This window comes from Mya arenaria, chromosome 12 (genome assembly GCF_026914265.1).
Source record: "Mya arenaria isolate MELC-2E11 chromosome 12, ASM2691426v1".
Lineage (NCBI taxonomy): Eukaryota > Metazoa > Mollusca > Bivalvia > Myida > Myidae > Mya > Mya arenaria.
The window spans coordinates 15,581,789-15,606,128 of NC_069133.1; the positions used below are offsets into that span (position 1 = coordinate 15,581,789).

General features: G+C 36.1%; 2 protein-coding genes across 2 annotated transcripts; one reads left to right on the forward strand and one right to left on the reverse strand.

The window, feature by feature from the left end:
* Positions 1-563: 563 nt before the first annotated feature.
* On the forward strand, positions 564-11,685 carry LOC128211348 (acid sphingomyelinase-like phosphodiesterase 3b). Its single transcript, XM_052916039.1, has 6 exons — positions 564-837; positions 3,761-3,959; positions 5,719-5,963; positions 6,808-6,971; positions 9,925-10,102; positions 10,670-11,685. The coding sequence occupies exons 1-6, from the start codon at positions 768-770 to the stop codon at positions 11,182-11,184; spliced, it is 1,371 nt and encodes a 456-aa protein (XP_052771999.1). The 5' UTR covers positions 564-767; the 3' UTR covers positions 11,185-11,685.
* Positions 11,686-15,296: 3,611 nt separating this feature from the next.
* LOC128211344 (uncharacterized) lies at positions 15,297-24,101 on the reverse strand. The gene is made up of 3 exons (XM_052916030.1): positions 24,070-24,101; positions 21,163-22,238; positions 15,297-20,491 (listed from the first exon to the last, which is right to left on the reverse strand). Exons 2-3 carry the CDS (start codon positions 22,100-22,102, stop codon positions 17,901-17,903), a joined length of 3,531 nt encoding a protein of 1,176 aa, XP_052771990.1. The 5' UTR covers positions 22,103-22,238; positions 24,070-24,101; the 3' UTR covers positions 15,297-17,900.
* Between the last annotated feature and the right edge of the window lie 239 nt (positions 24,102-24,340).

Genomic DNA, 24,340 nt, shown 5'->3' on the forward strand with positions numbered 1-24,340 from the left:
TAAATTATGTTTATATATTACATACTACCTGTCCTAGTTGAATTGCTGTGTCGATTTTACGCACCAATCAATTGTTACCTCGCTTCCCCAGGTCTAGGGATATACCGGGGATAGCGGGGGAATGGGCCGTGTTTTTACCTTAATGTGGCCCCGCAGTGCCGAGTGAATGTTGTGGGTTTTTTTTCGTGCCCGGGGTGCGGTGTTCTACCTGGGATTGGCTTGACCGAAAGTCAAAGTGTCCAGGACCGTCGGGGCGAGGGGTATGGGGGGCGTGGGGCGTGGTTACAATTGACTGATGTACTATTCATAAAAGGTTCATAGATTTTTAGATTTTTATCATTACAATGAAAACTTTCTATAACAATGCAAGAAACTGCGAAAAAAAGAAAATGTTAATAATATTGACATGGAATTTTTCTATCATGTCTCAAATAAACTCCTGCTGTTGGCGACAATTAATATGATCCTCTAATTTTCTTTTCACTACTAAATTAACTCTATTTTTATTCATTTCCTGAACAAGTAAAGTGTTTACTCACCGTACATGAATGATCAAGCTGCTCGCTTGGTACATGGTCATGGTTGAGCGATTTATAGATTATGATGTTTATCTGCTCCACTTTTTTCAGGTCTTTCTTATCATAATACTTATATCAGTGTTTGTTTAAGCCTGACATATTATAGCTCTTCTTCATTTGAAAGCTATAAGCATATATTCACCAGTGACCTAGGTAAGGTTTAAGCAGAGACATACCGTGGATGTTAACATGATGGCGCGTCTCATTCAGACACTGAGCGTTCTTTTCTGTGTGTTTGGGAATGTTTATACGGACATAGGTAAGCTTAGAACTATTAGATATTTGCTAGCATGCAATAACAACAATTATACAATGAACCCTTAACATAGTATTGTACGTTTTCTTAAAAATACAATACAAGAAAATTATTCCTACTACATCTATTTATTATATACCCATCATAAATTCACACGCAATACATATGGCAAAATACGGTAGTCCGTATTCCACTATTAGGACATCACATCATAACAAGTATCGTTGCGCGATGTTAAAATGACGTCAATAATGCGTCGTTAAATGACATTTATTATGAAAACATGTGGCTTTTAAGTGATCTTACCAGTAATGAATATAATAAAACGGTTATTAGTACTGCGTTTTGATCCGGAATGTCGTATTAAACTCTCGTGGATTTTTGCAAATTTTGATTCAACAACAATCCGTTGTTAGAGCGCCATACCGCTAACTTCACGCCGCCAAGCCGCTAGGCCCGAATCTGCGAAAATCCACTCGAGTCGAATACAACTCCCCGGATAAAAACTCAGTACTAATAACCCTGTTATACTAAACGCAAATCATATTCGTTAGGCATACAAACGATTGGTGTGGCAAGTTTTGGGGATATGATAAAACAGTTTTCGGTTACGGTCGGGTCGTTCTTTTTACAGAATGGTTGAGAAAGAAATACTGTTAAGGTTTTCTTAAATGATATTAAGTATTTCTTTAACTGAATAAAATTATGGACTGTTGTTGTAAATATAACTTATATAATGAATGAATTGCGTGTTTAATGCATTATCAAGGATATGAACGCAGTTGGGCTGGTAAAAGTACACATGATATCTGGAGTCCTTCACATACTTTAACCAGGCCAACTGCGTTCATACCCCGATAATGACATCAATCATGCACTTCATTCCTTAAAACACTTAATTGTACAGCTAAACACAAGAAACCTGCCAAATGACATTATGAAGAAGAAAGTTTATTCAAAGAAATATATCACACAATACATATTTGAAATAGGCCAACATGACCCGTGATCAAAATATATGAGACAGACCAACGTAATTTTGATGTTGTTGTTCAACCAACTAGACTCAAATACACCGCTGTATATCTTTAAAGTACTGTACCAAAGAACATTGCTGATAACTATCTAGACTCAAGAACATTGCTGTATAACATACAAGACCCAAGAACTTCGCTGTAGAACTAAAACAATACAAGCACGTTGCTGTATAAATAACTAGACCCAAGAACTTCGCTGTAAAACTAACTAAACTCAATAACATTGATGTATAACAAACAAAGTCCAAGAACTTCGCTAAATTACTAACTAGACTCAAGCACTTCGCTGTTTTACTACTTATATCCAAAAACATTGCTGTATAACGAACAAGATCAAAGAACTTCGCTAAATAACTAACTAAACCCAAAAAACTTCACTGTATAATAAGCAAGACCAAAGAACATTGCTGTATAACTATCAAGACCCAAGAACATTGCTGTATAACTAACAAAACCAACGAACTTCGCTGTATAACTTAAAGCACCAAGAGCATTGCTGTATAACTAGCAAGACACAAAAACTTCGCTGTACAACTAACTAGACCCAAGAACATCGCTGTATTACTAACAAGACCCAAGTACATTGTATTCTGGCTATCTAGACTCAACAACGTCGCTGTATAACTAACAAGCCCCAAGAACATTGCTGAATAACTATCTAGACCCATGAACTTCGCAGAATAACTAACAATACCAAGGAAGTTCGCTGTATAACTACCAAGACCCAAGAACTTCGCTGTATAACTAACAAGACCCATGAACATTGCTGTATAACTATCTAGACCCAAGAACATTGCTGCATAACTAACTACGTAGATCCAGGAACTTCGTTGTATAACTAACAAGACCCAAAAACTTCGCCGTACAACTATCTAGACCCAAGAACATTGCTGTATAACTATCTAGACCCAAGAACATTGATTTATAACTAACAAGACCCAAGAACATTTCTGTAAAACTAACAAGACTCAAGAACATTGCTGTATAACTATCTAGACCCAAGAACATTGCTGTATAACTATCTAGACCCAAGAACATTTCTGTATAACTAACAAGACCCAAGAACATTGCTGTATAACTATCTAGACCCAAGAACATTGCTGTATAACTATCTAGACCCAAGAACATTTCTGTATAACTAACAAGACCCAAGAACATTGCTGTATAACTATCTAGACCCAAGAACATTGTCGTATAACTATCTAGACCCAAGAACATTGTCGTATAACTAACAAGACACAAGAACGTTGCTGTATAACTAACAAGACACAAGAACATTGCTGTATAACTATCTAGACTCAAGAACATTGCTTTATAACTATCTAGACCCAAGAACATTTTTGTAAAACTAACAAGACCCAAGAACATTGTTGTATAACTATCTAGACCCAAGAACATTGTCGTATAACTAACAAGACACAAGAACGTTGCTGTATAACTAACAAGACACAAGAACGTTGCTGTATAACTAACAAGACCCAAGAACATTGTCGTATAACTAACAAGACCCAAGAACGTTGCTGTATAACTTAAAAGCCCAACAATATCGCTATATAACTAACGAGATGAAAGAAGTTCGCTGAATAACAAACTAAACATAATAACTTCGCTAACTAGACCCACGAACATTGCTATATAACTTTAATGCTAACTCTTTATTACATCAAGTAGTCTAATTGAAATCTATGTTCATCCAATCAATCTAACGTAACCATTCCTGCACCACTTATCAAGCATAAGAACATTCTTTTTATTACGAAAACACATTGAACTTGCTCATAAAAATAAAAATTGCACTAGAGTATATATAATAGATTTAAATTAAGATAGCGTTGTAATACATTCATATTGATGCATGAAATGAGCTTTCCGGTCATTGAACATTTCAGGTTACTTTTGGCACATCACTGACTTTCACTACGATTTTACGTACTACGGGCGACAACTGTCGTGCAACCCAAACGCCAAACCGACGGAACCAGGGAAGTATGGGGACTTCTGGTGTGACTCGCCCTGGGCACTTGTCAATAGTTCCGTCCAGGCGATGGCCAAACATCGAGCTGACGTGGACTTCATACTTTGGACAGGGTATGCTTAAGTCGGATCAGGTCGTGTGACGATACAATGTTAATCGTTGTCAATCGGAACACCTCGGCCATTTCCGCCATACGACGAGCCTCGGATGTATGCCGGTGCATTAGTAAAAGTAGTTCGTAAATTTATTAATAATAATATTAATAATTCTAGTGTTTTTACATGCAATGTTTAAACTTGGTTCAACGTGATTTCCATTAAAGTAAATTATTGCATAAATAATTAAAATTGTTACGTGTTAAGTCCTGAGGATTAACTGGTAACTTGAAATTACTACGTGATCTACTTGCAGCGTAGTTAGATGTAAATAGTTCGGACAATGTAAACCGTCCATATGCATCCGAGGTTGTTTTCGATGGAAAAGGGAAGAAATGCTCCGACTGAAGCGTTGTATTTGTTCGTCTGTTTAATGATAGTGTTCGCATAAGACTATAAAATATCTTTTTTCTGTTTCTTCTCATGTATGTATCGCAATTGCCTTCAGTTCAGCCAGCCTACTAAAAGGAAAACAAAACATATGCAGTACAATTATTTACGGCATCGAGGTCTTTACATTTATTATATAAACTTATAATTAAAAAAAAAATAACCATGGCCAGAGATGTTAAAAACAGTGTATAAAAATTTGATTAAACGACCAAATTTTGTGTTGAATAAATACTCTATTTGGACCGTAAAGTTTTAAAATTTAGTTCGGGTAATCTCAATGTGGCTGGAACGGTAGTCACTTCTATAACTCATGCCGTCTCTTTCAAGCTGTGTCGATTTGAAGCAAAAGGCACAAGCCGGGTCAGTATTCACACTGGCACCGGATTTTCAAATCATTTTTTTTTAAATAAAAAAAAATCTTATAATTCCTTACTAAAAATTAAAAAACCGAATATGTGAAAAAATATTGAAATATATATATATATATATATATATATATATATATATATATATATATATATTTTGATATGCACTTTGTACTGTATACTATACTAACATGGTATTGAACGTTTCTCTACCCGGGTCACGTAATCATCTTATTACTCAGTTCAAAAGAACTTCTGCAGATTAACAGCCATCGGAATTTAAGAATATGATATCTACATTTATCTTCCGAACACTCCACCTAAGCCCGCGAAGAAATTTGCCTATCATACGATTTTTTTTACTTTATTCTCATTTTACTGTTTTCCTAGTTTTTCAACCACTCTTGACTTCCGGTTTTATTACTGTTTTTCGTCCAATTTGTAACATGCGATTTGATTGGTCGATTGAAAAGGCGGCTTATTTAAAATCTCAAATCGTTAACAAATTGAAATTCTAACATTTTGGCCCTTCTTCTCCGTTATCAAGCAAATCATGAATGAAAGTCCAAATGAAATATGAAGTTGCAACGATGCAAAGCAATGTATGATATAATAACTGATTAGCTGAAGAACTTCATTTACATATTGACTTCATTGAAGTTTATGGTAGCATATTACTGCCGTAAGATAACCCGATAACGTTCGCCAATTGTTTCGTGTTAACCACTAGACTTTTGTGATTAATATCTAGATATATAGTTCATATTCGCGAAACTTTTCGGTATGATAAAACACTTAAGTTTATATTCTTCGGTTTGATATGAAGATGTTCTTTGCATCATCTCGTTTAATTCACTAATGTACATGTATATTACTAGTTTACTTTTAAACACATGTGTCAGTTGTTTATTTTGGCCACGGTGAGGCTTATAAATACTCGTTCATGTTTCTTCTATTAGAGATACAGTTCTTCATACTGGCAACGAAAACTTGAACTACACGATCAACGCTGACATCCTAGATAATGTCACGGAAATTATAGACAACGTAATGGGCTCCGTTCCTGTTTTTGCAACATTCGGTAACCACGACTACTATCCCAATAACCAGTTTCCTCCAACCAACAACCTGCTGTACAACGATACGTGGGACAGGTGGGGTGCCTGGATAGGGGATGTCACGCAGGAGGGGAACTTTAGGAAAGGTTTGTTTTTGAAATAGTCGTCAATGTTGTGTGTCTAACGTTAAGTGTTTGTTATACACCAGTCAATTGTAACCTCGCCCCCCCCCCCCTCCCCCCAGGTCCGGAGAATACCGGGGACTTTAACTTTCGGTCGAGCCAATCCTGGGTAAAATCCCCGTCCTTCGGGGACAACTGCTGGTAAAATGCTGGTAAAATCCCCGCCAAATGCCCCCGCATTCCGGGGACATCCTAGGTAAGGTCCATTTCCCGTTATTTTCGGCGCAAAAACAAAACCACCGCATGCACCCGGCACTGCGGGGCCACCTGGAAGGTAAAAACACGGCCCATTTCCCTCGCTATCCTCGGTATACCACCGGACCTTGGAGGGCCGTGGTTACATTTGACTGCGGCATTAGGCCTTAGCCACGTGTTTCTAAACATGGCATTCGGTTAAATTCCGGCTACCGGGTTGGCCTTATAGATTTTTTTAAAATTTAAACTTATTTCATTTACAACGATTATGAAACAAGTTATTAGACCATTATACTAATCACTCTCGGCGGCACGATGTTACGCGAGAGTGTGGTCTTGTGTTTTGGGGGAAACTTGAGTACCCGGAGGAAACCCACTTGTCCGGCTTGGTAACCACAAACCAACCTATAGATTTCATTGTATTATTAAAATATATTCGAGATTTAGGTTGTTTTCCCGTTACCGACCAGTAAATGATACAAAATTGGACATTTGCAATACACTATTTTTTTGTGTGCATTTGTGTTTGATATTTTTACAAAGTTCACTTATAATTTAAAAAGGATGACTCCGTGGAACAGAAAACAAATTGTATTATCTTTCAAATTTATAGGAGCATATTACACAAAGAAGACGGACCATGGTCTGAGGATTGTGGCATTAAACACAAATCTGTACTATACCTCGAACAAAGCGGTGTTGGGCTCGAACGATCCGGGGGACCAGCTGTCCTGGCTAAATCAAACACTAGCAGAAGCAAGACGAAACAACGAGCGGGTTGGTTGCAGCTTGTTTCATATAGCTTATTTCTAAATGTACTACTGATAGGGTAAATGGCTAAGCATTTCAAGGTTTTGAAACATTCAAAGATCCTGGTCTTTGCTTCGCCGAAAACCACCTACTCACTTCTGAATCTAGTGGCAACATATAGGGCCTATCAATCGACTTCACACATCAGAGAAAAGCCGTCTGCCTCTGTTCGCGATTTGGCTTTTTTTCTTTTACCTATCATATGCAATTAAATTTTGAAGAGGCTGGCTCATTTTCCCCCAACACCGATACATGTACATGGGTTTCACTTTAAAAGGCCAATTTAATCGTAGCTTTAAATTACACTTGCGATAAAACTCGAACAAAACGGTTTGAACAGCTAAAACTCGCCTTTCGGGGCAATATGGCATTGCGATCATGTTTCATCGTACTGAATGCCGAGCACGTTCTGCTGAGCTTATTTGCAAATAATAGTAGTAGTTCATTCCATTTTCCTCCAGTACGATTTCTATGTCATTGTTATGTATTTGTATTCTCATACATTAATCACATCCGAATTAAGACCTTCGACGACCTTGAACTACTTGTATTATTACATTTGTACATGTATACGTTCTTACTTATAATTACACAACGTCAGTTAAAGTGACACTCTTATTCAAAATCAATACATACACATGTAAAACAAACATCAATTCTGAGTTATACGCCATCAAATACACACTAAATAAGGAACTTATGGAAAATATTAATTACTATTAAGAATATTATAACCTTGTATTTAATAGTTGAAAACGCAAAAATATTAAATGATTGGTGAATGCTAAAAGATTTACTGTGATCTACTATCGTTTCATAAGGTAGCTATACAGTGTTTTCTGCACATTTCTTTCATATTAAACTCGGTATGCTTCATAAGAACCATTATTTTTGACATTTATTCATCCATTTTGGTATATTGAAACAATTGTATTAAATGTGTTAAATCTTATTTTTGAGTAAAAGTGCATCTTTAAGCTCGATGGATATGAATCACGATGGATATGAATCACGTTCGTGTCCGTTTCATTTAAAGATGCACTCTTACTCCCAAATAAGATTTACCACAGTTAATTCAATTGTGTTAATATACATTATACCAAAAAGGATGAATAAAAGTCGAAAACAATCATTCTTATGAAGAATACTGAGTTCAATATAGAAAAGGTACAGAAAACGGTATTTCTACCTTATGAGAGGATAGTAGATCACAGTAAATCTTTTAGCATTCACCAATCAATTTATATATGTTTGCTTTTTTCAACTACATGTATTAAATACACGGTTACAATCTTGTTATCAGTAATTAATATTTTCCATAAATGTATTATTTGGTAAATGGTTAAGTAGTATCACTCATAATGTTGGGAACAACATAAATTCAGAGAAAATGAAAACTATGTCGGGTGTCCCTCAAGGATCAATACTCGGTCCCTTACTTTTTCTAATATACATCAATGATATGCCTTTAATTTCTTCCAATTCATGTATTGACTTATATGCAGATGATTCCACGTTATACAAAATAGGTCCAAGTATATTGAGCATTCAGTCAGATCTACAAAAAAGTCTTAATAGTGTGAGCTGTTGGTGTGAGACAAATAATATGTCAATCCATCCATCAAAAACCAAATGTATGATTCTATATACTAATTATAAGGCAAAACATGCATTGCAACTTGAACTATCAATAGATGGATTGTCAGTAGAAAACGTGAAATGTCAAAAGGTCCTCGGGGTGCATGTTGATCAGACATTGTCATGGCATACACATGTTAAGACTGTAGTGAATAAGCTTAATTCAAAATTGGCACTTTTAAGAAGAATTGCATATTATTTAACAGACGAGATGAAATCATTGTATTATAATGCATATATCATGTCAAACATGGAGTACTGTTGTAGTGTCTGGGGACTTACACATTCCTCAGATACCACAAAAATCACTAACATTCAGAAAAGAGCGATTAAGCTAATAATGAAGTCGGGAACTAGCCACTGTGGAAACATGTTCAAACAGTTTGGGTTGCTATCTTTTGAAGACAGGTGCTATTATCATCTCTCATTACTTGTTTTCAAAAGCATGAATTGTTTGACTCCTTCGTACTTCACAGAATTGTTAACATTTGCCAAAAATGAGCACTATAACTTGCGTTCTTCAGAAAACAAGGATCTTTTTGTTGTAAAACCTAGAACAAACTATATCAAAAATACATTTGCCTATAAAGCAATGAACATTTGGAATAATCTTCCTACATACATAAAATGTCAAGATAAGCTACCAGCCTTTAAACATGCATTAAAAGGCTACTTATTGGCAAAATAATTTTATCACATGAACAAAAAATCTTGACACTTTATTTAAATCACATTATAATAAATAGTTCATTGTTTACATGAATTGTGTTAATGTACGTATATGACATTCTTGCAACAACTTGTAATGGATACTACCAAATATGTAAATATATTGATTGAATGTGGTTTTACTGAATATATCTACATTATTTACAGTATGAAATTATTGCAATTTATAATCATCATATTAAACTGAGTTGTGTTTGTCGAAGAAATGTATGATAGTGATAGTGTGAATGTATGTTTTGTATGTTGCTTAATATGTATAGTACATGTGTTTTTGTAATACTTTTTGTGTGAAGGCCATGCTGGAAATAAGTAGTATGCCTGTAATGATTGTACACTTAGTATGTAACCTTCGTTAAATAAAGTTGTTATTATTATTATTATTATTATTATAATGTATGTTTGTTATACATGTGTATGGATTTATTTTGAATAAGAGTGTTACTTACATGTACATGTGTTAATTCTTAGAAATGTTGAGAATGAATCGAATTTAACATGTTGGTTTTGTCCCTTACCCCGGCTTACCCGGTGCGTTCTATGTTTATATCAACAGGTGCTGGTAACCGCCCACATTCCTCCTGGCCCGCACACTCCGAGCGATACTTGGTGGATGCACGAGCAGTTCCACACACCCTTGGTTGAAACTCTACGACGTTACACAGACGTCATTGTTGCCATGCATTTTGGCCATGACCATGCAGATGGTTTCAAAGTACTGTCAGGTAACTCTGGTAAGTCGATTTGAAGTTTAATATACACACTGGTTATTCTTTAACATAAATTGTACTTTGACCTCCGATACGTATCGATATTGCTCATTCATGACACAGAATACTGTACACGTACGTAATATAACTATTTGCCTTATAGCTGCAATCTCACAGATTGACCGTTTTGACAACTTTTATTTTTATTTTGTTTGTCTTGGAGTGAGCCAAAATTTGCGCAAATGTCTGAAAACCGGTGATATAAGACTGCTGATGAAAAATCAGATCGCAGTTTTGATCATTAACGCTCAAAAATTGATGTTTTATGGTTACAAGCGTTTCATATCCAATATGACTGGTTTGAAAACACTGATGCAAAAATCAGCTGATTCTACGACAAAATGAAGATTGTCAAATATGTCAATATGTGAGAGTGCAGCTTAATGGTTTCACCTTTTATCTGATCTAAATTTAGTAGGAATTAGTAAGTTGAAATTTTTACGCGTGTAAATATTACCACTTTAACTTGGAAGTGCTTTCATCAGAAAGAATCAATGACCCATATAATTGTTTGAATGTGAACATTTGCAGGTAACCATAAAGCGCCTATTTTCATGGCCCCTTCTGTTACACCATGGAGGTATATAATCCCCAACGTAATTGGCCCTGCACACAACCCTGGTATACGGCTAGTGAAGTATGAAAGAACTACGGGAAGACACCTCGACATCCAGCAGTATTACCTTGACTTGGAGAATGCCAACAATAACGGATCAGATATCTGGGGACTCGAGTATACAGCTACGAGTGCATACGGAATTGACGACTTAACGGCTGAAAGTCTTGAAAAAGCAATCGAGAAAATAAAGAAACCGGGAAGTGAGGAGTTCAACCGTTATGTTCATTTCCACGATGTGAGTCCTCCTGTCCTCCTCAAGGAGGAATGTGATCATATCTGCCATGGAGTTATCGTTTGTGGATTCACTCACTTTGATGTTGAAGGCTACGAACAATGCAAAACCGATATGACATCTGGCGCTGGAAAGATCAATGTCAGCGTGATGGCGTTTTTGTTGATATATCATTTACTTCGCTATTTACAGTAACATAAGCTGAACTCATATACAATTGTTTTATAGTCATTGTACCAAAGGTAAAGAAAAATACCGTCATTAACTTGGATAATGCTTCCGCATAATCTGTTTACTTTAAGATGCTTACAACCAGTGATAGATGACAATGTTCAGTTTTCAAACTGAAAGTTATTTTTCACATCTGTATAGTCTGGATTTTGTTTTTATTTAGTAAACAATTTAGGTAATGCTAGATATGATGAGGCGTATATAGTTTTAATTTTGCTTTTACTGGTACATGTTTGATCGAATGTAAAGCTGAGCGCTGGAAATCCATTTTCCATCTAAAACAACCACGGATGATTGTCGGTAATCTGTAGAAGTAGTTCGTAAAAACTTAAATATTATAATTAATTAATTAATTGTATTGTTTTAACGTGTATTTTGAATTACTTAGTTCAAAATTGATTGCCAGTGAAATGTTTTATTGTATAAATAAAGAGTAAAGTCATAAGGTTTAACTGCTAAATTGAATTCACTACGCGGTCGTTTTCCAGAGTAGTTAAGTGTAGAGAATTCTGACATAGTAGATCCTTTATATACAGGTCAAACACCACTTATTAGATTTTCTATATATTCTACAGTCAATTGACCAATTTGCATGAACGATAACAATAAATGTTAATGCTTCACGACCTCCAACACCATATATAGGGAGAAAGCTCCACTTGTGTATTAAACATTAAACAACGACGTTATAAAAGCTACGATTCCCATAAGAACAATATAATTGGTTGAACGTTACCACCTGTGTAGCTAGCTTTATTCTGCAGTGTTATAAAACTTAAAAGTGAACAATTATATTGTTGAGATAAATCTAATTACTGCGCAATTAATGCTGAACCAACAAAGATTTGGACTTCGTAAACTTTATAATGGAAAACAAGGAAATCGTTCTCCTTTCCTCTTGTGATAAAATTCTTCTGAACTTCACTTTATAATGGAAGGCAAAGAAATGTGAAAATTTGTTAGCAGTCTTCAATAAAAATGCGTTTTTATTTTGATTATCTTTAGCTCATACCCTTCTTATACATGTCGCCAGTATAGATAGTTCGGTAATGCAATGGTTTAATGTAGGCTCGCCCCCCCCCCCCCCCCCGGGGGTATACTCGGGACAGCTGGGGAAATGGGCCGTTAAATACCTTCCAGGTGCCGGGTGATTGCGGTGGTTTTGTCTTCGCGTCGGAGAATGGGCCTTACCTAGGGTCCCTGGAGTGCGGGTGCATTTGGCGGAGATTTTACCATCAGTTCGTCTCCGCAGGGCGGGGATTTTACCCGGGCTTGGCTGGACCGGAAGTCAAAGTTCCTGCTATTCCCCGGACCTGGTGGGCGTGGTTACAATTGACTGGTGCATAAGAAACTCAAGGAGTTTAGCATGTACATGTGTATACTACCCGCTAGAACAAGCATGAACGATGTAATAGGTGACATTGTGGTGGCGGTCCCGGTAGTGAAACCCGCGCGGACAGTCATTGCTTTCGCTGAAGTTGCAGATCAAACGGTGAAGCCGCGGGTCTTGGATGAAGTACCTGCCAAATAGGTGTGCGGTGCCTCCGCACCTGTAGGACCAATCCTCCACTCTTGAGTACCGAAAGATGCTCCCGAGCACCAGCGCCGCAATATGGTAATGTACGAGTCAATTGTAACCACGGCCCCCAGGCCCAGGGGGTATACCGGGGATAGCCGTAGAAACGGGCCATGTTTTAAACTTTCAGGTGGCTCCGCTGTGCCGTGTGCATGCGGAGATTTTGTCTTCGTGCCATAAATACCGCGGAATGGGCCTAACCTAGGGTTCCTGGGGCGCGGGAGCATTTGGCGGGGATTTTACCAGCAGTTCGATCGGCACTGGGGTGGGGGTTACAATTGATTGGTGCATACACCTTACAAGCACAGAAGAACATATTGTTCACAATCTAATTAAAATCGTATCGTGACATTCACTTAATTTCATTGCGTTATGTCACATAACGTCACGGTCAAGAAGCGTGTATTGGGGATCTGAAAAAAATGGATTGTTCATGGCGTTGATATAAAAGCAAAAGGAAAGCGATGAGCGAGTCATCGACGAAACTTATTGCTGAACTATCTTAATTAAAACTTATGTTTTTGTATTTAATTGCACCAGCACTCCAACTACAAGAAGATACTCCAGATTATATGTCCATTCTGTTTGTAAGTTCAAGGATACTGTTGTGCTGGACGTCAAATATTATGTGGGCATGTCTCCGATTGAAGTCTTACTTCAATACATTCACGGACCCACATATCTGCAAGTAAATTAAGTTTGAGTAAGATATAATTCAAAATGACGTCAACGTTGTATACCGGTAACTGCGGAACGTAAAAAGCTTATCTAAAAACCTTTCTTTTTGTTCACATTTTATACGAGCTAAGTCATACAAAAGAACAGGTAAAGCCCAAAGTTTCAGGACTATTATCGCTTTTTTCTAAAGCTGCTAGCTTACAGATTTACCATTTTTGCAACTTTTTTATTTTTTTGTTTGTTTTGGAAGGAGCAAATTTTTGCGTAAATATCTGCAAACCAATCATAAAAGATTGTTGACAAAAAATCAAATGTTAGATTTTCATATTTCCGTTCGAAAAATAATGTTTAATGGCTTCAGCCCTTACTAATGGGTAAGACAAAATGCATAAAAATCATTTTTTGAACTTAAATATATAAAAATCTGCGATCTTATTTTTTGTCAGCAATCTTATATAACTGGTTTCCATAGTTTTTCGCATAAAGGCGCGTTCCAGGACAAAAAAAATGTCAAAACGTTCAATCTGTGAGAGTGCAGCTTTAAGATGTGCTGATAACAATTTTGGTATACCACAAGCTATAATATGACGTCACAAAGGCTGAGTCGCAAAGCACAATTTGCTCTCGGTTTATATCCCACAAAGGAAACGTTAAGTTGTTTTTATTTCTTAATATGTTTTCTTCTTAACAGACTCGTCCTGCTGTGTTGGCGTTGAAATTATAGTTCGTCAATGAATAGAAATCATATGGTCGATGTTATTCATTTGTAGACAAACCCATCGTCGGCAATCATGGTGCTCTATTCCGTTATGCACCAGTCAATTGTACCCCCCCCCCCCCCCGTCCGGGGGTATACCGGGGATAGCCGAGGATGGGCCGTTTTTTAACCTTCCAGGTGCCCCCGCAGTGCCTGGTGAATGCGGTCGTTTTGTGTTTGCGCCAAAAAAAGTTGGGAATAGGTCTTTATGTATACCTAGGGTCCCTGGGGTGCGGGGGTATTTGGCGGGGATTTTACCAGCAGTTCGTCCTCCGCAGGGCGGAGATTTCACCCGGGCTTGGCTGGACCGTAAGTAAAAGTTCTCGCTATTTCCCGGACCTGAGGGCGGCGTGGTTACTTCGTAAATACAGTGGGACAACTGACCGGCAAAATCACGTTTTCATGAATACGCATGTAGCAGGGGAGACAATCCTTCTTCCAATCATGTTCGCAGGTTACACTATACATGTAGTATTCTCTTCAATAACTCAGTAGCTTCCATAGGCGAGTGGTCTAGATTACTGTCAAAACTATTGTAGTGAAAAAGCCGAACGGGTGTAGTTCCAACTTTCGCCAAAATTCATTTTCTACGGGAAAACATTATGAGTGTATGTGCATACATGTGTTTATCCGCATTCGGTACCTTGCGGATTCAATGAATCAGTTTCATCACTTGGCAATTTACTGAATGGTTAAATCCTTAACATTATGGAATTTATCGCCGTTGACATTATCTATGCAAGTTATGATATATATATATAGACAGATATTTTTTAAGTTTACAATGAATAAAATAATTTGTAACATTACATGAATAAACTTTCTTGAATATGGCTTTTATGAAATCATATAAAATGATGATGGCACTATCACTTTTGTTATGAAAGTAAGTGCTATTCATCAATTAAAAATAGAGTATGTGTGAACACTATGAATTATTTGGACAGTGTTTTTTGGGGGTTTTTTTTACCTTCAAATGACTTTGACCTTCATGCTTCTAAAGAAATAGACATATTATTATATAAGTATTACCCATGTTTATATTTAGTATTTACTAACATAAAACTGTAATATTTGAGCAGACAAACACATTGGCAAATAATTTACAGGGGTTTCAATTACCCCACCCACTTTAAACGAACTGCCGCTATTAGAAAAAAACCACATACATAATAACAAACTATATTCAAAATAACATCATTGAGGCTTGCATTATGACAATGGATTATTGTAAGCATAATTTGGTAATAATTATTCAATAAAACAAAAATAAACGCAGGTATTTGGTCCCAAAAAGGTATGTTTTTGTCATTTCAATGTAAAAAGGCTTAAAGAAGGTAAATAATAATTAAATACAGACAATTCTAAAGTATTAGAAAATGTATTATCATAAATTAGAAAAAATAATACTACTAAGAATTTCAAAAACTTCATAATGAGATGGATTTTATATGCAAGGTGGTATTTGTTTTAATTTGGGGGCCATCTTGGTGGCTATCTTGGACTTTGCTTTTTGCAAGAGAGATTTTTCTGCCAACAACACTTTTGGTAATTGGGAGACATCCTCCTACACATCAGTAACACAGATTTTGTATAGCAGGCCTTCACTTTAAGCAATATGTTGCCATCCGACGTAGCAAAATGACGTAATTTATCACGTGGTATACACACATTTGTTAAATGGCTTCTGTACTATATCATTTACTCATTATCAATGATACACAACTAGAACATCGATAAGGCCATAACAATTACATTTGGTTCGGGTTACCCGACCCTATCTACGAAATAGGCGCCAACCGTGACGTTTTATAGTCAGTTGGGGTGTTTTAAGTGTGTGTTTAATACGTAGTTTATATTTTAAAAGCTTCATGCAGAAGATTACTTTTACACCATTGTCCAATGATGACAATAACGTTCTTACATAAAGCTTTATAAAAGAAAAAAAGCCGACCTACCCGACCTTTTTTTGAAAAGGATCTAACCCTAACCAAACTATTTTATTTATAATAAAATAAACTTTCGATGAATCTCAACGTATATACTTGTTCCATTTGTTCCATTCCATTGTATTAAGATAATAACTATTTGTTTGTATGTCCAGAAACAAGTCTGCCTCATTAGCGGGCAAAATAATGACAAATTTAAAATAAAGGAAAAAAATCGATTGTCATATTACTGACAAAACTACATGCTTAGAACAGGTTTGCCGAAGTTTTTTTTTTTTTTTAAAAAGGTCACTGAAAGAACCGGAGTAATGGTTCTTTCCGCCAATTAAAATTGGTGAAGAAGTCATTAATAGGTTTTAAGATCGTGTGCCATCTTATTCTACACAGCGCTGGTTAAACTATACGGATATCATATGAATTATTTCAAAATACTTTGTTATTTAAGAAAAACCTATGATAACTCTTCCAAATGTAATCAGCATGCTTACTATGTTTGCGTTACTGATAAGACATTTTATTAAATACACAAACTGTATGTATGCATAACTTGAGGAAAGAATTACTTGAGTGATGTCATTATCGGTATATGAACGCAGTTGGGCTGGTAAAAGTGGGTGGTGTCCGAAGGACTTCACGCGTACTTTAACCAGCCCAACTGCGTGCATATATCTGATAATGACATCAATCACGCAATTCATTAGTTATATTTACAGTTGGTAAGAAATGAATGACGATAAGTGATATGTATCATTATCGGGGTATGGAATCCTAGTTATTTTCACTTGATGAGCACTAAATAAAGATAAAATGCGTAGTGGAAATATTTATATATTTGAAAGACTACGGTCCCTACTTCAGTGGTGAACTATAAAACTAGTCACATCTAGATGGTAAATTAGTTCATGGTCAAGGGCAACACTTTCAAAGGACGTTTCAAGGGTAATCTATCTGATGATACACGTAAACGTGCACATTGTGAAGAGTAAGCACTTAAGAAAACGATCGCATCCGGTACATCCCCAACCCCATCTAAATGTTCAGTGCAAAATCGAGTTTTCGGGGCGGCATCTGATCAGAGTAATGTGGTTACTTTTATTACAATGAGTTACATGTCACCAATGTTTTTAAAAACACATGTACATAATAGACATATACATATACAACAATAACAACAACAACAACAACATAATTATCAACATCAACAACAATATTTTGATCTTCTATTGAGAAAAATATCTATTAAGTACTCATAAATGTCAGTGTGGCGAAGAATCGACCAGTCGCAAGCCGTAAGTTGAGCAATAACACGATTATATTTTATAAATAAATGAAAGCATACGGTTGCGTTATCCAACGAAACCCCGCCAAATGACCTCGACAAGTTGCATTTACTGCTTTGACGACCAGTAAATTACGATATATCGTATGTCTTTCTTTGGCAAAGGATTTATTACCATATCTTTCATACCGTATTTAGCGACTGGTAAATTACGATATCTCTCATATCTTTCTTTAGCGACGGATTTATTACGATATCTTTCATACCGTAGTTTGGCGACTGGTCAATTACGGTATCTCCCATGTAGCACGTTGTAGATGAATTCTAAACAATGTGTGCATAACAAACGACAGTTCAATTACCATAACCCTCATGTAACACTCTTAACATGAATGCTAAACAATGAGTGCGTATCGCACGACTGTTCAATTACCATATGCCTCATGTAACACTCTTAACATGAATGCTAAACAATGAGTGCATATCGCACGACTGTTCAATTACCATATCCACAGACGTCAACGCTTCTGTATTTTCAACAGTGTCCTTTAATCGAAAGAAATCACTATGGGGCTTGAAAATGCAATCCGTCATTTTGCACTCAACAGAGTGAATGGTTCCAATGCATGCAAGTCTGTTTACCAAACATTCCGCTGATCTGCCAGTAAAAGTGACATGTCTTAATTCCACCATTTCAACGGAGTCGGGTAAACCAAAGTCCACGGAATATGTCGTTGAATTTATGTATAGCTCTGTTATAGTTAATAAGGCAATTGTTTTGGACAATTTATCTGGTTGTTTGCAGAACTGAACTTCAAGGCATTTCAACTGATCACTTCGATTTTTCGCCAGGGTTTTAAATGTAGTTCCCTCTGCGCTGGAGGTGATGTCTCGAATATGTAAGGAATCCAATGTATCTTTCGGTAGCCTAAGAACGGACATTTGACCTCCAATATCTAAACACTTAAGACGGTGACAAGCTCGTAGATCTAAGGTTCCTAATTCTTGAAACTCTGAAAATGTCACCCGCACAATCTCCAGGGTATTGTATGCATTTTTGATAATAATCTGAAATAGTTTGCTGTCACAACAGGGAACGACACTGAATCTTCGAATATTTCCGGAATGTTTTGCCAAATATTTCATCACCGTCGTTTCTAAGGTTTCACTGACGTTTTTCAAAAAGCATATCTCAATGTGTTTAGCTTTTAATTTAATCGATTTCCCAAACATACTGCATATGTAAAGAGATTTCAATTGTCGGCATTCCGATAAATCTACACATCTCACGTTTTCGTCGCTGAATACTTTCGTTCCACCAAATAACGCCAGAGATTGCAGTTTCCCTTTATTCATCGAAACTAGTCTTTCCACCAAAACTTTGTCTGCAGGATCGTAGCTGTCACTTTCACCTTCAATAAAATGCAGTAATGGCAATGTGGTTTTCGAGTGGTAGTTTTTCAGACACTCTTTTTGACCCTTTATTATCATCATTTGCAAAGATTTGATAAATCGTTTGCGTTGGATATATGATGTACTTTTGTTTACTATTTCTTCTGTAAGATTTTCTGAAATGCTCAAACACAGTTTTTCTGCGCAATCAGGACGCAAGCCACATATAAACACAAAGAAACGTGTACAGCTAACTGGACTTTGCATATTCTTGAAATAGTCATGCAAGCGTCTTTTATATTCTGTCTGGTTTCTATCATTTGCAACCAGAAACAATCCTGCTAAAAATTCTTGAAATGACTTATGCAGGAAATTGTAAAACACTTTTCTCCTAGGAACACAATTTGGAATTTTATGACACGACAGTATCCCCGTCCCTAAAGCCTGCTTCAAATCTCCCACTTCAATGAATTGCAAGACATAACCTTCGTCAAAATGCAATATATTCTCGCTTTCTTCAAAAATCATGTTTAATGCTAAGCAGCCCATTTTAGACAGCAGTTCAATGTGAGATTGGCAAAATCTCTTGCCTTTCAAACACTGCAGCTCCGAATAAGATGTATCGAGGAAATTATTTCGAATGCCTTGGTTTTCAACAGCCACTTTACTCGACCATTCAAGAAGCATATCAACAACGGTGGCGTACATTTCACAGTATGAAAGGCCAAACTGTTTTTCCTCACTCCAAAGACAAAGTATTTGTAGAAGCAGAACCGGAACTTTGATTATTTGATACAAGTTATACCGCTCTATAATCGAATAAAAGGTGTCGCTATCATCCGGCCTATGCTGATTCAAGCAAGCAGCAAACGTTTGAACAGCCGTGGTGTAGTCATATATGCCCTCTATTGTTACTAATGAATCTATCTGAGTGTGTTTTACTCTGATTTCAGACATTTTCCATGGTCTTGTCGTGAATATCTCGGTACAATTATCTCTCAATCTTGTGTTTGGTGCATCTTGATAGATCAGTCCACAGAAACAGTTTTTTGGATGGAACCATTCGTCCAAACCATCGATGATCATAAGGCACTGCTCTTCCGAAAGAACTTTATTGAGAAATTCATCGGTATACTGGCTAGATAGGCAACGCAAAAGATGCGTTTTTATCATAGCGTCAACATCACAAAGACCTAGCACATCCCTAAGCGGTATGAAAAACACAAATGAAAAGCTGCTGAGGAAGTTCATATCAGCGAAGAGGGTGTTTTCACAGAATTGTTTTGGAGCTGTGGTCTCGCTGGCCGGGCGTGGACTATTATTTGTTAATCGAGACCACTCTAGTACGAGCTTTGTGCAGAGAGATGTCTTTCCTATTCCTGATTCTCCGACTATGTAGATACTCTTTGCTGGTTTCGAATGTAACGAATCTCTGTAAAAAACGTCTTCCATCTTTAGGACGCGCGTAGATCTTTGGCTGAATGATTGGGTAGAATTATTCAGTTTCGGGAGTTCGGTGACTGTAAGTTCGGGAGGAATATACAAATTGTCAAATGTCCCATCTACTTCAGGGGTCAGAGGACAAAGGCTTTTTGTGCGATACCTCTGGTCGTAAAGCCTAGTGAGATCTTGCTGCAAACCTGCAAGAAGAAATAAGTCTCTATAAGTGCTGACAAACATGTACTTTACAAGTAGGCATTTTGGTTATGTCTGAATATGTTAGCTAGAAAAATCACTGTCATACATGCATTTGTGGTACTCGATGTATCTGTTTACGTATGTAGCTTTTTTCCTCTCATATTCATGCAATGTCCAACAAAAAATGGAAGCGAAAAGGTTCTAACTATTGTTTTAAAAAATGAAGCAGATAAAACTTTTTCACTTGACTCCTTTGAAATAAAACTATTACAACGCGTATTTGAATGCTTCTTCCGTGTATACCTTTATATATGACCTTGCATTTATTCCTGTTTATTTGATGAGTTATTCATTAATGATTTTCCATTGAGGATGGCGATGTGACATTGAATTACCGATTATATAAATGATGCATACCATTCAGACGTATAGCTGAAATACTAGATCTTTAGAGCACTTCCGGAACAAAACTGGATACATTTGTCTTTGTTAAATAAGGAAGTTTTAATAGTTACATTTGTCTTTGTTAAATAAGGAAGTTTTAATAGTTAGAAAGAACAATACCATGTATGTTGTATTTACAAAGAACTTTTGTAAATTTATAGCTGCTAAATCTTATATTCATTTAAAGATTCAGGGTAGATGTATAAATTAAGGTCTGCCAATATCTTACATTCTTTTAATGTAGTAAAATCCTTGGTTTTTTCCCTAGTTCTTATCGCTTCCAGTTCGCTAACTTCATTTCTAATGGCTGTGCAAGTTTCGAGAGCAATATCCGAAACGTTTCCACTAAAACAGCCTTCTTCTGATTTCAGACAGGTTTTGAGATTTTCTTTGATATTGTCAGAAAATGTCAATAACTCCATCTTTGCTTCCGAAAGTTCATGCTGCATATCCGAGCAAAACTCGAGCGCAATGTCCCCGGCAACATTTCGGCACAATATTTGCCTCTCTTCTTGGTATCTTTCTCTAGACAGCACTTGAATCAGATAATCATCAAATTCGTTCGAACTTCCTGTAACGCTTTCAATGTCGTTCGGATCAGTTTCACACTCGGTATCGTCAATGAATTCTATGTTGTCAAATTGAACATTGTTGACGATTTTCTTTGGTTCCGTTTCATGAGAAGTTAATAAAACGTTCGTCGGATGAATATCATTCGGTTCAATATTGATAGACAATAACGAGTCGACGACTATCATTGTTTCCCTTTCAACGAAAGCTGATGAAGATGCATTCGGTGGATCAATAAGCTTTAGTTCTGTATTGTCATACAGTATCGAGTTTTCAGTTTCCTGGAATGATAATGTTGCATTCGATGGATTAATAACTGTTTTTAGTTCAGTACTGTCAGACAGCAATGAGTCGATTATTAGCTTCAGCTCCGTTTCATGGAATGCTGATGAAGTAGCCTGCTGATCAATCACTTTGGGTTCAGTACTGTCAGAAAGCAATGAGTCGATTATTAGCTTCTGTTCCGTTTCCTGGAATGCTGATGAAGTATTCTGCGGATCAATCACTTTGGGTTCAGTATTATCAGAAATGTTCTCCGTTATTTTTTGGAGGTTCGTTTCATGGAAAGGGGCGAACGTTTGGTTGTCCACGTAATCCATGCTGATACAACTGTTGTTATTAATCACTGTTTGTTCAATTAATATTAGAGCAAAACATATTGCCGTATATTCCAATTTTTACTCCTTTTCTGTTATCAACCAGATTATACTCCGTCACTTGCAAAAGCTGGATGTCCTGTAAAGTTATCATTTGAATGGCTTAAGAAGTTCCCGATCATCTAGTGTTAACATCCGCCTTCTTGTATCTTTAAAAGTATATTGTTATTGTTTTAGCAGATACTTAAACTTGTGAATAACGTAATAACAACGAAATTGAATGTTAACCTTCGGTAGACCCAATATTGAAGTAGACTCACTGAAGCATAATGCATGTGCATGGTTAAATGATTAAGATATTTACCGACCGTTTGTGTTTTCTTTTTGAAAGCAGCATTCAAATCTTTACAAATTTTATAATAACTACGCAGCAAAATTTATTAAAAGAAATCCTCATGTGCAGACTTTTTAAAGCTGCACTCTCACAGATTGAACGTTTTGACAACTTTTTTTTTATTTTTTGTCTTGGAACGAGCCATTTTTGCGAAAATCCATTGAAACCAGTTATGTAAGACTACTGACAAAAATAAGATCGGAGGTTTTTATATCTAATTTCATAAATTGATGTTTTATGCATTTTTCTTAAACCGTAAGTAACTGGTTAAGCCAAAAAACATTAGTTTTCGAACATTATGTGACCGAACTAAATTCATCAGTATACAAAACATCTTAAAAGCATTGTGTGTTATCTGTACATCTCATGATATGTAAGGACACAAATATTTTAAAGCTTTAGTTAGATTTAAAAGATAACAATCTCGAAAAAAATAATGGACAATGCATTATATGTTTGGTGGGTCTTCCAGACAAAGTTAAAAATATGGATGAGCAATGTATATGACTTGTATGTTCTAGTTTTCTCCAGACAATGTTGAGAAATAAATGAACGATGATTTTGAAACTCAACGATTATGTTTAATCTTTTTAAAATAAGTTTTTTTTAATTTGTTTGATCATTATAGTTTATGTCTTTTTAGTGAAATAAATACTAAAATAGACCAAACAAAGCCAAATTACTGTCAGTACAGCCTTTTGAATAAATAAAGAACTTTAAGTTTTGAAATCTACAATGTCAGCGAATGTCAGTTATTTTTGATTTCTCAGGAATAATTATTCATATCATGTTTAATCTAAAATTATTTCAGTTTATACTCGAAACAAGCAGAATTATGCACGCACAGTCACCCGTTATGGAGGTGCATTATCACATTGGGAGCTTTGACAACATACATGGATTATGTAAGATCCTATCAGCATAGTCTGAATCTTTTAGTTTTCAATTCGAGCATGAATTACCATGCAAATATGCCAATAGTTGGACAGAAAGTTAAAGGATATAATCATTATTTAATATTTATGCATTGTAGCCATGACTATATTGTGGAGTTTAAATGACGGTTCAATTTCATTGAATGTAACAAGAAAACACACATGAAAATATGTTGCTATTGAATGTTTCACAAACAATAATCACCTTTAATTGTTTCTAAGATCAAAGACGGAAGGCAATGTGAAGTGCAGTTCACAAGCTTAGGATAAGACCTTTTTCAAAAGCTCCTAAAAGCCTTGTGTTTACTAGTAACTGTTTAAGCCTTAAAACATTAATTTTCGAACAGAAATATGAAAATCTACGATCTGATTTTTGTCAGCAATCTTATTCCATTGGTTTGCAGATACTTACGCAAATAATTGCTATTTCCAAGACAAGAACTAAATAAAAAAGTTGTAAATATGGTATATCCGAGTGTGAGAGTGCAGCTTTAATGCTGTCTTGGTATAATAAGCATCCAAATTAGGAATTTACAAACAAATTAGAATAAAATCCACGTTACATCAAACTTGATATCTTCTAGTGTAATTTAAATCATGATAACATGGTAAGAATTTTAAGGAAATAGAAGGGTATTTACCTAGTTGTAGAGTAGTCAATGCCGTCATGCATATCCCGTGATAATGAAAAAAAAAAACGTCACATGGTTTAAAACCTTGATAATTTTATTTGAAACCATGTTGAGCGTTTTGATAGTATGACACTTTGATTATTTAAGATCTAAACAAAACAACTCGAAAATGAGATCACATAAAACAATTAACTTAGATGGTAAATAGCTGAAATTCATCTTTAATTCGTACTAGGTGATAGAGATCTTCTCAGCTCTTCAAGGGACATCACAGATGTCA